Consider the following 13,832-nt stretch of genomic DNA (forward strand, 5'->3'; position numbering starts at 1 on the left):
TGCCAATGGCCCGAACTCCTTTTGCAGAAACTTGCTCAATGTGTGGCCGCCAGGAGAGAGTAGAGTCGTATATTACACCGAGATACTTCACCGTCTGAACTTGAGGTATAATGTTATTTCTATAGACCAGGCAGATATTTACTGGAACAGAAACTGGAAATACTAACAATGCGCATTTCTTCACATTAAGGGACAGATGAATTCTTCCTAGCCAGTTGTCAAGGACATTGAGGTAATTTTGCAGGGTTTGATAAAGAGTGTGAATGTCACCTGCTGATGCAAAAAATGCAATATCGTCGGCGTACACATAAGTTTTCACATTTTGAATGCATGGAATTGAGCTTAGAAAAATGTTAAAAAGAACAGGTGAGAGAACTGATCCTTGCGGAACACCTCTTGTCTGTGGAAATCTCCTTGAGGAAACACCATTTTGGCAGCAGTAAAATTCTCTATTTTCCAAAAAAACAGAAATCCAGGCTACAAAATAGCTTGGGAAGTTGAGTTCCTGTAATCTTAGTAATAGAGTCGAGTGCTCCACGCTGTCGTATGCTTTACTGACATCCAAGGTGACAAGCGCAGCAAGCTTTTTTCTATTGCGAGCTAATTTAATACGACTCTCAAGGTCAGTATGAGCACACCAAATTGAACAACCCGGCCTGAAACCAATTTGGCATGGATTCAATACAGCATTTTCTGAAATGAATGACATGACACGGCTGAGAAGGACCCTTTCCACCAATTTCACAAGGTTCGATGTTAACGAAATAGGGCGTATATTGTCTAAAGTTAAGCCATCCCCTTGCTTTTTAAGCAATGGAACTATTTCAGCAAGACGCCACTCATGCGGTATCCAAGGACCTTTAATAGAATGGTTAATTAGAGCCAACAGGTCTGCAGGAGATTCATTGAACAATATTTTGATCATAGATGAAGTGACCTTATCGGGACCAGGAGCCGCTGGGGATAAGCGCAGAACAATTTGCGACAGCTCAGGCATAGAGACCTCAGTGAAATCACTTGAGGTGCATGTGAATATAGTAGGAGAAGGTAAAGCAGATGTAAAGCGAAGCTCTAGGCCACACTCAATATCCTCTAAGGCCTTTGCGATGTCAGCAGGGGACTGAACAAGGGATTCAATGTTGGCAGCCGGAGGAATCACCTTGTTGCGCCTCATGAAATTAAACAAAGCTCGTTTATTTCCTGATTGGCAAAGGAAATCATAATGATTTGTATTATACTCCTCCTTTGCACGGGCGACAGTGCGCTTAAATGTTGCTGCAACATACTTATAATCCAGCCAATTTTTTGGGCATTGATTGATGAGAAGTTTCTTCCAAGCTGCTTTCCGTCGTCTATATGCACGCGTGCACTCAGCATTCCACCAATTGTTCGCGATTGCACCCTTTGTTCTCTTAAGCAAAAATTCAGACTTTTGCCTTGCATGGCCCAGTTTTGAGCATAGATGTGCAGCCTTGCTTTCGGCACTACTCTGAGCGCGAGTGTCTGAAGTGATTTGGAGGGATGGTTTTAGCGTGTCTTTAAAGCAATTGTAATTTATGAACGTGCGCTGATGTCGCTCAGGAAGAGTTAATTTACACGCAAACTTGAAACTAATCGGTAGATGATCACTGTTCGTTGCACAGTTAACAGGCGCCCAAGACATAACAGAGACTCCTGGGGAGGAAAAAGTTAAATCCAAGGCAGAGCGGCATTGACTGCGAACAAACGTAGGCAATCCGGAATTGTTGCAGATCAAGTTGTTGCCAGAAGCCCAATCAAATAGTCTAGAACCAAAGCTGTCTGTTTTAAACCCCTAAGTCACGTGGTGCGAATTGAAGTCGCCAAGTAATAGAACCTGAGATCGGCTACTAGACATGAGTGAGTCAAGGGGCCGAGTGTCACACACACCAGACGGGAAATATGCATTAGCTACCATAAAGGGCTGTTGACCTGGGACACTGAGGTCAACCGCTAGGATTTCACATTCATTGTCCGCATATTGAAAAGAAATGCATGCCCTGTGGCAAAACTGACTGTGGGTCAGTCCTCTCGCCGCTGCTCTTCAAAGAACACTCATTCCCATGCATGGCCAAGGCGTTAAACGCAGTACCTAATCTTTCGCACTCCTTCTATGCCGACGACATTACACTGTGGACAACCACAGGAAATGACGCAGCCATAGAAGAAACAATGCAGGCCGGTGCCGACCTGGTGGCAGCGCATGATGCAACCGTCGGCCTGGCCTGTTCCCCTACCAAATCCGAGTTACTCATTCTTCGACCACCTAGATGTAGGACGGACCTAGACGCCTCCAATACAAGTCAGGTTGGACGGCACCCCCATCCCAGAAGTGGAAAAGGTCCGAATCCTAGGCATCCTACTCCAGAGCAACAGCAAGAACACCGCCACGATAACCAAACTCACACGTCAGACCATGCGGCTCATACGACGAATTGCCAATTGACAAAGAACATGAGAAAACATGACCTCCGTCGCCTAGTTCAAGCATTCGTCGTCAGCCGCATAGTATACTCTCTCTCATATCTCTTCCTCACGAGAGCAGAAGTAGAGAAAATTAATGCCCTGATTCGCCAGGCGTACAAGACCCTACTCAACCTCCCTCGACACACCTCCAACGAACGGTTCTTACTCATTTTCATACGTAACACACTAGCCGAGCTTACAGAAGCTCACCGTACAGCACAACTTGAACGCCTTTCCTCCGCCCTCACAGTCCGCAGCATCATTAAGAACCTAGGCCTTAACCCAACACTCTCCGACCTACATACCCCACCACCGGGGCCACCCAAAAGCTTCTAGCAGTTCATCCCCTCCCAAAAAACATGCACCCAGTCCACCATCAAGCTCGACGCGTAGCAAGAGCTCAGGCACTACACAAATGTTATAACACACGGAGGCTGTCTACGTAGATGCCACGGCATACACCACTCAGGCGGCCTTTGCCATTAGCGCAATCGGCCACACCTATATAGCAGCTGTATCGGTCCTAACGTACACCTCACTAGAAGCCGAAGAAGCTATAACTGCCCTTGCGATCTCCTCCATCACTGCCACACTCGTATTTAGCGACTCAAAAACCGCGGTCAGAAACTTTGCTAAAGGGCGGACGCATGCCGTCGCCCATAAAATTCTCAATTCCTGTCAGCCCCCCACTAGGCCCATTCAACTCGTATGGGTTCCCGCGCACGTGGGCCGTCCAGGCAACGAAGCCGCCCATGACACCACTCGAGCGTACGTCAACCGAGCAGGGCAAGCCGCCGAGCCAGGGAGCGCCCGTGACCGAATGATCACATATCACGAGATTTCATTCCACTATCCTCCGCCTCACGAATCACTCACTAAATTAGAGCAGGTGACGTGGCGCCAGCTACAATCTCGCACCTTTCTCTCCCCCGCCCATTTCGCGCTAATGCACCAAGGGCTGTTCTCTCCAGTGTACCCTATATGGAGCCCCAAGAGCTGATTTCCATCACACACTCTGCATATGCTCAAAAGTTCTAGCCGCCATCAGAGTGGCAACTCACTGACCTCGAGCGATGGGAGGTCGCGGTGTACAGTTCCGACCCAGCTGTCCAAAAAAGCAGCTGGTGTGCTAGGCATTTGAAGTCGCCAGGCGTCACCGACTGCCGGCCACTTCACGAGACCAAGAACCAACACAAGAACAGCCTAAGGTATGGCTCAATATTTATTAAAGTAAGTTTACCACCACCACCTCTGCCGCAGCTCACGCAACGCCGCTACGAGTGGGGTGGCGAGGGTGGGAGAGGCGGGTGCACTACGGCCGAGGTACAGAGCCAACGCCACCTAGAGGAATCGTTTATCTAGGTGGCGTTGGGAGAACCCGAGCGGCCGCACTGCCCCCGAAGACCGAACGTGGAGGCATGTGCTTCTACCCACATGTTCCCTTTCTCTTAACGGACTTTTCTCTCCGCGTCCCCGCTCCCGACGCGCAAAAGATATCAGCGCAAGAATCACGCGAGCAACCGTGCAGTGGCGAAGGCCGCGCACTGCTGGTGTCTTTTTTTTTTTTGCCATGCCCTATTACTTTGCGCTGCTTTTTAAGCATGACCCGTCGTAATACCACGTGGTATGACGTTTCAAAAGAGAAAGCGTCGGAGATGCGCCGACGGCACTGGAGCACGGCGTGATGTGTCAACTGCAGTCGGTCGTTTACAATCGGCATTCCTCTCATATCAGTTCGTGCTTATCACGAAGCTTTCGCGTGGTTCTGGCAAATTTTGAGTAACTCAGCACTAGCTGACAGATGGCGTAGCCAGTTTGTTATATCAAGGTCAACCGCCGCAACACCTTCGTTACGTGGAGGTCTCAAGTACACGCGCTTCAGTAGGGGCAGTTTGGTTTTTTGGGGAAAGCAAATAGCGCAGTATCTGTCTCGCATATCGGCGGACACCTGAACCGCGCCGTAAGGGAAGGCGTAAAGGAGGGAGTTAAAGAAAAAAGGAAGAAAGAGATGTCGTAGTAGAGGACTCCGTAATAATTTCGACCATCTGGGGATCTTTAAAGTGCACTGACATCGCACAGCGCACGGGCGCCTTAACGTTTCGCCTCCATAGAAAAGCAGCCGCCGCGGTCAGGTTCTAACCCGGGAACTCCGGATCAGTTGCCGAGCGCCCTAACCACTGAGCCACCGAGGCCGGTTCAACGGTTCAATTGGGGCGGCATTAGGGAATTTAGAAACATTCGTAATGTCAAGGAATTCGCTATGCAGAGGCTTGTTACAACCAGGTTTAATTTTAGTTATAATAGTCCCACATCTCCCATTAATGCCAGTAAATGTGAGTGCTGCGCACATGCTGGTGCCCAGTTTGATATAAGTCACTGCTGACATTTCTCTTACCAGTAAGGAATGAGCAGCGCATTTCTCAGACCCAATTTCCATTAACGCTAACACGTATACTTCACAGCCACTGCGTTCGCACTTAGCATCCATCGCTTTTTGCAGATATGTAGTACTCGCCACCAGACCACAGATGCCATACTGACCACCACCAGTGCCATGAACCAGTATACGCAACTGCACGAACCCGCCGCGGTGGCTCAGTGATTAGGGCACTCGGCTACTGATCTGGAGTACCCGGGTTCGAACCCGACCGTGGCGGCGTTTCGATGGAGGCGAAATGCAAAGGCGTCCGTGTGCTGTGCACGTTCAAGATCCCCAGGTGGTCGAAATTATTCCGGAGCCCTCCACTATGCCACCTCTTTCTTCCTTCTCTCAGTCCCTCCTTTATCCCTTCCCTTGGCACGGTTCAGGTGTCCACCGAGATGCGAGACAGATACTGCACCATTACCTTTCCGCAAAAACAAATTTTCATTTCCAACTGCATGAAATGCATGTCGGGGGAAATCAAGTGATCACTCAAGCTGTTCAGCGGCTGGAAGTGGAGCGGTTTTAGCAGATACATACCTGTTGGAAGTGGACTGGTTTGTGCTGAGCAGGAGGCAGGAGCTGTGATGCTCCATCATCGGCTACCAAGTGTCTAGTTGCATGATCACAGGTGAACGTGTGCCACACGCAAAGACTACAAAGGTAGAACGAGGTGCATGCAGGAGGAGCAGCGCAACTGTGTTTACAGCTTACTGAAGGCCATTGCGGCTTAAGTCCCTATAACAGCTTTGCTATAGAAAGACAGGGCCACAAGGGTATTTTTCGGAACAGTGGCCCCTATTCCTTTATAAAATATTTTAGCCGGTTCCTCAGTTCAGATATGCGAACGCAATGCCACAATGTCATTAGCATACAGACTCCTTGCATCACAGACACCCCAGAAATTATGTCATCACTGGCTAGTACCCTTTCCCAATGAATGTGAGCATGTTAACGGGGGACACGCCTCTTAGAACTACATTTATTTCTTGATAAATATTCATGAAACTTACCCAGTTTGTGTATTTCAGTATGCTGCTTTCAAATATGTTTTTATTTCTCCCGTGAAACAAGTTGTTCCCAAAATATTGTGCAATCTTTGTTTGAAACATGCAGGTAATTTAATTTTGTAACACTTAAGGCCACAGTGAAGTTTAGCATACAGACATGATTTAAAATGTCCACGGAGTGCAATAAGACAAAAATGGTTGTTTTATGCCCATTTAAACAGAAGTTACAGCACATTAAACTTTACCAAAAAAATTCAATATGGCGGCTCAGACGAAATGTAATGTTTTAAAATTATACTGATTGGCAACTGGTCTTGATTTAGTCTTATTGCACTCTCTCTTAGTTAATCTTCCCAACAAAAACAAAAAAAAATTATGCAGCTAGCCCGCCTAGAACCAGAGATATCATCCCTGCACTATTGCAAATGTGTCAAAATTGGTGTTTTGAGAAAATGACGAAAAACGTTTCCAACCATCTTTATGTAAAAGGAACACAAGTTCAAGCTCGTAGAAATCCGCCAAGGACATAATCAGGGTGCATTGTACCGCTCTGCCTCCTTTTTGCCATCTTAATGATGCCCACAGATGACTCTCACTTCTTGGTGGAGCCTCAGAAGCAGACACGACAAAAGGCTGTCTTTTGCGCTGTCACTAACGTCAATTCAATACGGAGTACCACTCGTTCGCAGGCACTAGCTTCGATCACATCACTATGGGTGATAATTTCAGCGCCGATGCGTTCGTGGTTGGCATAGACTCGAACTGCACATTCGTTGTTTTGCCCGGAAGCAGGGCCGGCAACAGCACTGGCGATTCGTAGTTCGTCGGTGGCAGTGTGCCAAGCGCACTTTGGCTTTGCCCTGCTGAGGTAGCTTCAATTCCATCATCGATGTGTACGTAGCTGGCGTCGAACTGGAACTGCACATTCGTTGTTTTTGCCCAGAGCGGGGCCGACAACAGCACTGGCGATGTGTCGTTGTCGGTGGCAGTGTGCCAACTGCACTTTGACTTCGCCCTGCTGAGGTAGCTTTAATTCCATCATCGATGTGTACGTAGCTGGCGTCGAACTGGAACTGCACATTCGTTGTTTTTGCCCAGAGCGGGGCCGACAACAGCACTGGCGATGTGTCGTTGTCAGTGGCAGTGTGCCAACTGCACTTTGACTTCGCCCTGCTGAGGTAGCTTTAATTCCATCATCGATGTGTACCTAGCTGGCGTCGAACTGGAACTGCACATTCGTTGTTTTTGCCCCGGAGCAGAGCCGGCGGCGGCACTGGAGGTGCATACTGAAGGTGCATCATATTGGAGGTGCATCGTCGCCCACGGCGCGGGTCTGCGATGCACTTCACGGTCGTTCATGGTGCGGGTGGCAACGTGCCATCCAAAGCTTGACCTTCGCCCTGCGGAGGCTGCGTCAATTCCAGCGTTGACGAACAGCGTTTTCGTTGTTTTTGCTCCGGAGCGGAGCCGGTGGCAGCACTGGCGATGCGTCGCTATTCACGGCGCAGATCCTCGACGCGCTCCGCGGTCATTCACGATGCGGTTGGCAGCGCGCCGACCACACTTTGGCTTTCACTCTGCAGAGGCTGCGCTAGTCCAGGCTCCTTGTGCCTTTTGCGTTTTCTCCGTTCCTGGGTGCCGAACCGATGCTACGAGTGATACCTCGTCCAACGCACCGCGCGGCGTAGACTCTCAAAATGGCGGCGCGCTTCTGGTGAAGACAAGCCTAACCCGAGGCCTAACCAATCACAGAGCATCATTTTGGTCACATAGCTTTTCTAGCCAATGAAAATGCAGCACGCACGTTCTCTTTGTGGTCATTTTGTCTGAGAACGGAAGAATCACCGTGTTGCTTACTGGTTTTAAAAAAAAAGCTGGAGGCGCGAGCTTTCTAACGAGACCAAAACAGCGTCAGGGGAGCGCGTAGGTATCGAGCGACGGCGAGGCATAATTTGACTTCAATTTAAAAGGCAACTCGTGAGCTTTCGCAAATTTAAATAGCTATAACAAAGCAAATACTGGTTATTTCTTTCCAAAAATTCGATGTCAGGTGCAAAATGACCCTGTAAATCCGAATATGACATAACTGAAAAATCCATTTTTTTCCACGAATTTTCGGCCTAACCTAACAAGTAGTAAACATGTTCTCAAGGATACTCTGTCAAGGACGCAATGCTGCATCATTTGATTGGCCCAGCATCAGGGGTGTGCCACATGTGCTGCACAGGCAGCAGTGCACAACCTGCTTTGGGAATGTGCCGCTAGCTTCTAGCACTCTGGGGGTGCTGACAGTAAAGAGAAAAAAAGTCTCAAAACAGGACAAATACCGTAAAAACCGGACTATAGGTCGGACCGGAATATAGGTCAAACCACTAACTAACCAATTCTAAATATGAAAAAAATCTTTTTGAATCGAAAAAGTACTGAAAACACCCTTACCTTGAAAAAAATGCGACTCGACAGGTTGCACAATGGTGACAGTATTTAATTTCATTTAAATGCTGCTCGTATGCACACCCGGCCAATTTTTTAACAGTACCGTGCGCCCATCGACCCGCATGTTTGTTTCTGGCACACAGAAGTACGTCACCGTAGAGCAAAGCCCTTCCTCTTCATGAATCGCCGCACCCAGGATGGCGAGCCCTTGAATTGCGCTCTCGAGTCTAGAGGCACGCGCGATCTCGATCTTGCATGCAGCGCAACCTTTTTGTCCAATTCTGGATACGCTGCGGTCCGCTCACGAAATGATGTTTTCTTCTGGTTGCTGCAAACTGCAATACAGTCGAAACCCGCAATAACGAAATCGCCGGGGACAGCAAAAAAATTCGTTTTCGCGAGAATTTCGTTGCCGCGAAAATGAGACAGAAAAGATAGAAAACAGCCCGCAAAAAGAAAATTTATTGCCAAAAGTCAGTCAGCTTAGTTTGCCGAGCCTTGCCTTGCAGCAACTTCATGCTTCTATTCTCACACTGCAAGAAGTGATCCATTGCCACGTCGTCGTCGTGTGCGCCTAAGAACGACCGGATCGTGTCAAAGGCGTCCAACACATTCCTCGGGTTCGGGTTTTCCGTCTCTCCATGTTGTGGACCTTGGTCCTCGGTGTCGTCAGTTTCGCACACGTTTTTTGGCTGGCGGAGACATCTCAAACGCAAACGTGCGGACTGCTGCTCATACACACCGCCACCACACACAACGAACACATGTGCACCGCTCGCAGGCCTAAAAGTGCAGCGCTGATGATCTAGTGTCGCCCCCTGATGGTGTCGCTGCGAGGCTGCCTTCCCTGAACATAGCCTCCGAGATAAACAACCACGCGGAACCGATCACAGAGGACACGCGCTGCGCCGGTATGGTGGCTAGCACCGGCTCAAGGTGGCTAAAGTTTTTAAAGTTGTTCCGGCTGCAAGGTTGCCAGGCGCCAATGCTCTCACTGTAGCCACGCAAGCGCGCTATTGCAGTTTGCTCAATTTGAGTGCTTTTTTGACGCTGTTATTCATAATATGGGAGACAGTATGCGGACCGACGCTGCAGCAAATTTCGTTATCGTGGGATTGCGGTACAAAAATGTTTCGTTACCGAGAGATACGAAATACATTGGCCCCTATGGGCATTTGCCGGGATCTCGGAAATATTTCGTTGCGGCGAGAATTTCGTATTCTCGAGATTTCGCTATCGCGGGTTTCGACTGTACGCAGCTTCTCCCTCCGCCAGTACTGAATGCTCTTTTCGGATACTCCAAATTCGCGCTGTGCTGCCAGGTTCCCGTGAGCTTCCGCGTACTCAGTCGCGTTTTTATTGACGGCAACGGTGAATTGCCACCGGCTTGCGCTCATTTTGGAACAAAATGCGAAAAAGCAGCCTTTAACCAAACATTGGAAACTCAAAATGGCAGCCACGCCGCACTGCTGCTGATGGCGATGGTGGTGGAGGCTGTTGACTTCAGCCGACCATTGTTGCAAGTCTTCCGTAGATTTTCTGCCAATGACCGGTATATAAAACGAGGGTCGACTTTTCACCATGGTTTTTTGAAAAAAAAGTTCAACCTATACTCCGGTTTATACGGTAAGTGAAGGGCAGGTCACAGGCCTTTTAATTAGACACAAGTCAGATAAAGTTGTTGATTTTTAATTCCACTTATGACATGTACATAGTAATCATGACATAGTATTCAGAAAAGATGTCAATCATGGCCAGAATTCCATTGAAATTATTTGGCAAGCACATCAAGCTCTCATGACAGAGACAGCTAGTGACTAAGTCGACGCGGTAGATGAAAAAAAAATCTCGAACACTGAAAGGTGAAGTATCCAAACCGGGCAACACTACTATCATCCAAAACTTGTTGCACAATATAACGCTTGCAGGCACAGATTTTAAGCGTAAAAAAAGAACAGCCTTAAGAAAGTAAATTACAAGTGACAATTGGTAAACCTCTTCTGCAACATTTGATACGGGTGAAACCCAGATGTCCATCAAATTGCTAGGAACGCATAAACCTATTTCTGACTATTTACCCAGTATTAATGCATCATAAAAAGAGAGAGAACTACTACCAATCTACGAACGTAGAAGACATCCGCAACTGTAACGATTACTATGAGCCACACGTGCATGTCATGCAATCATGTGCAAAATCATGTGCGAGCGCCAGCAAAAATGATAGCTAATTTTCAGCACTTATAGTATGCCATACAGTGAATGACCATAAAGGTATGAATGATGACAGAACACAAAGACCAAGTGTACCAAAAATCTAACCCAGGAGTAAGAGCTACAGTATATCCACCCCTTTCAAGGCGCAAAATTCATTCTAACAGCCACAGACCACATCAACACATTAATGAAAATGCTATTCTCAATTTTGTTTTTTCAAATCACCACCAGGCAAAACAATGCAATGGTGCATGCTAGCCTGAGCTCAGTCATGTAGCACCTTTCATTTGCAGCATCAATGAAGAAACACGACAGCAATCGTCAGCTGGCTCCCTTGCAACATTCGTATGCATGTACTTCAGAACTACAACCTGCAGTCAAGCTGCTTGATTAGGGGCATGCTACAATGCAGAGTAAAAAAAAAAAAAGCAAATGAGAAAAACAAGGACCAAGAAACAGTCATGGTGAAAAGCTCCCAGTCAGAGCCTTAGGTGCTACATGACCAAGGTTGATGTGCGCTGCCATTGCAAAAGTACCGCAGTGTCTCCTGTCGAGCCGATTAACTACTAGACTCCCAAAGTGACCCTATGATGACAACGTGAATGAAGGCGACGGTCCATGGCCTAGATAGCGTTGCTAAACGGCCACTTAGCTCGGGGGAGGCGGTGGCGGCGGGGCTGCCAGCAGCCCAGGCAGTGCCGCCAAAGTGCTAAGATCCACCATGGTAGTAGAGGTTGTTGATGTCGCAGCAGCACTGGAACTCGTGCCAGGAGCTGTGCTCTCTGTGCTGCCTGCAGTGACTGCTGGCGGTGGTGGCGGTGGGGGCAAACCCATGTTCATGAACGGTCCTCCAGGGCCCCAAGGGAACAGCTGCGGTGGTGGAGGAGGCACCCCCGCTATCGGCGACTGCCAGGGACCTGCAAAACAGGGCATTTTTTTCCACCTTTGTATCTTACCAATACATGAGTGGTACATTGTGGCCACACAGAGAACAAAACAGAAGCTGTGACACCCTGTACACGTCACTTGTGAGACAGTGCTAATCAAAATGCTCACACTGTTAAATCTCCCATCTCTTTTTTTTCCTCCTCACACAGCTGAACTCAAATAACACTGTTGTCATCACCTGCCAATTGATCTCCATCCTCAAGCTGCAACTGGCCGAGAGTGAGCACTGCAGTAACTACAGGCCCATTCCTCATCCAGTGAAAATGTGGCAAATATGTAAAACTTATTCGTAAAAGAGAAAATGAAGTGCACTGAAGAGTAAGTACAGTCGATATTACAGAAGTCAGAATGAATTATACTTTATATAGAATAATTTCCGACCACTATAAAGCTACAACATGAATGTGTAGCAAAAGATATGGCTACATTGTACAAAAATTAGCCATTACATCCGAACAGATTGATCTCTGAACAATGCCGGTCGACTAGGGAAGCTGGCTTTCCTTCAACACATCTCCAGAGGTTAGCTTCTCTGCACAAACCTGCAGGTGCTCGTAGCGTGCACACCAACCAATGATGGTGTTTCTCATGACGTAGGTGCCAGGCGCTCAGTGCGTAGCCAACAAGAGTATGTGTTGCCAACAGCAATTACGTATGGTTCTCGTCGTGCTTTGTTATTCTATGCGTGATGGCAGCTGTGAAATGACAGAACCTTCCCCCTTCCATGAGTGGAAATTGTTAACCCATATTATGCCTAGCGTCCTACATGCCGGACACCCCTTTTTAGTGCAGTAACACTAAAAAAGTTTACCGTGTAAAAACTTGCGCCCGCTAGCATAGGTTGAAGAAGCCCTAAACTATTCCTGTGCAAAGGTTGGGTTGCGTGCCTACAGTTTTTTTAGTTGACAAAGCCTACATAATCCTGATGTTCGTGAGCATGTGGGGTGGCAAAACGAAGTTGTGGCCAAATTTGTGAAGTTCCTACATCATGTGCTACTGAACTAAAACAGCTTTACCCAAACCATCCAAAAGCCCAGTCTCTTAAAATTATGTACAGCTGGTAGCCCATTGGTAGCTCCGCGATGGCCCGATTACAGTGTGTGTTGTGTTGTGTTGGGTTTAATGGCACATAAGCAGCTAAGGCTATCATGCGCCAGGCTCACGATTACAGTGTAACCGTTGATGCTTAGTGCGAAAGCGAGGAGTGAACATGGATCTTCTGAGGGAGTGAAAGGTATAAGATCCGAAGCACGTTGGCACATCCTGTTATCTACAATTAGCGGCAAAAGGGTCGACGCTCCGCAATGGACCGATAACGGCGTAGCCAGCGGTCCTTAGCGCGACAGCGAGGAGTGAACACAGCACTTCTCAGGAGAATTCCAGACGAAGAAGCGATACCTAAACAGCTTTCATTGACAGCCAGCAAAGGTGCGATAGATCAAGCTTTCCAACAAAGCTGGTGACGCGACGGCAGCAGCAGTCGCGAAATGGCATCCCGCAACGTGCAGCATCGCAAACCTTGATGAAATAAACTTCTCAATCATTTGAGGTGCAAGAAGTGCAAACAGCACATATCATAAGATAGAGGCTGACTGCAATCACAGCATCGTTGTGAGATGCGAAGGCACTGTTCAAGGATACCAGCTTCCAGACAGTGCCATCTGTTTGCTGGCACAATTTCCTTGTTGCAAGTGCGATTATGTCGATGGGAAATGGTGCTTCCACACCAGAAACCAGCCAGAACTCACTTCAGTGATTTCTAGTTAGCCTTGGTGCCACAAAAATGTGCCAAAAACATATTCCCCAGATTTCTCAAAACTCAATTTTTTACACATTCAGAATTTTGGAGGTGCGATATCTCCAGTTCTACACCACCTATTACTATAATTCTTTTTGTGCTAGAAAGATAAGTGCACAGGTTGAGCATTAATACTAACTTAAACCACTGCTCCATTAAGAAAATTTTCAAAATAAATACCTTGTCTCATGTCACCAAAATGAGCTTTTGCTCTGCCATGTTTGACCAGCTGTAACTTTCGTCCAAATCATCCTGGAATGCTCATTTATGTTTAACTACACTCCTTGGTCTCTCTGCATCATTTATAAATAGTAATCTTCTCCACAAGGTCCCATGTTTATTTACCAAGCTTCCTCCAAACAAAACTGCAGGAGGAAAACGCTTGCAGTTTTGGAATCAGCACATGAAAATTTGGTGTAAATCTGTCCTAAGAGGGGTGTCCCCCCTTAAAACAAGTTCTCATTAAGAAGCACAATCAAGAAAATAATGCATACTTCATGACATTTTAAGTATCATT

General features: G+C 47.5%; 1 protein-coding gene across 1 annotated transcript in view; it reads right to left on the minus strand.

Annotated features, from left to right (window-relative positions):
- Positions 1-10,025: 10,025 nt before the first annotated feature.
- LOC144114927 (uncharacterized) overlaps positions 10,026-13,832 on the minus strand; it is a 53,072-nt gene continuing 49,265 nt past the window's right edge. Inside the window, exon 10 of the mRNA XM_077648957.1 lies at positions 10,026-11,486. Coding sequence (XP_077505083.1) covers positions 11,218-11,486 — 269 coding nt within the window. The 3' untranslated portion in view covers positions 10,026-11,217. The remainder of the gene's footprint in view (positions 11,487-13,832) is intronic.

This window comes from Amblyomma americanum, chromosome 1 (assembly GCF_052857255.1).
Source record: "Amblyomma americanum isolate KBUSLIRL-KWMA chromosome 1, ASM5285725v1, whole genome shotgun sequence".
Classification (NCBI taxonomy): domain Eukaryota; kingdom Metazoa; phylum Arthropoda; class Arachnida; order Ixodida; family Ixodidae; genus Amblyomma; species Amblyomma americanum.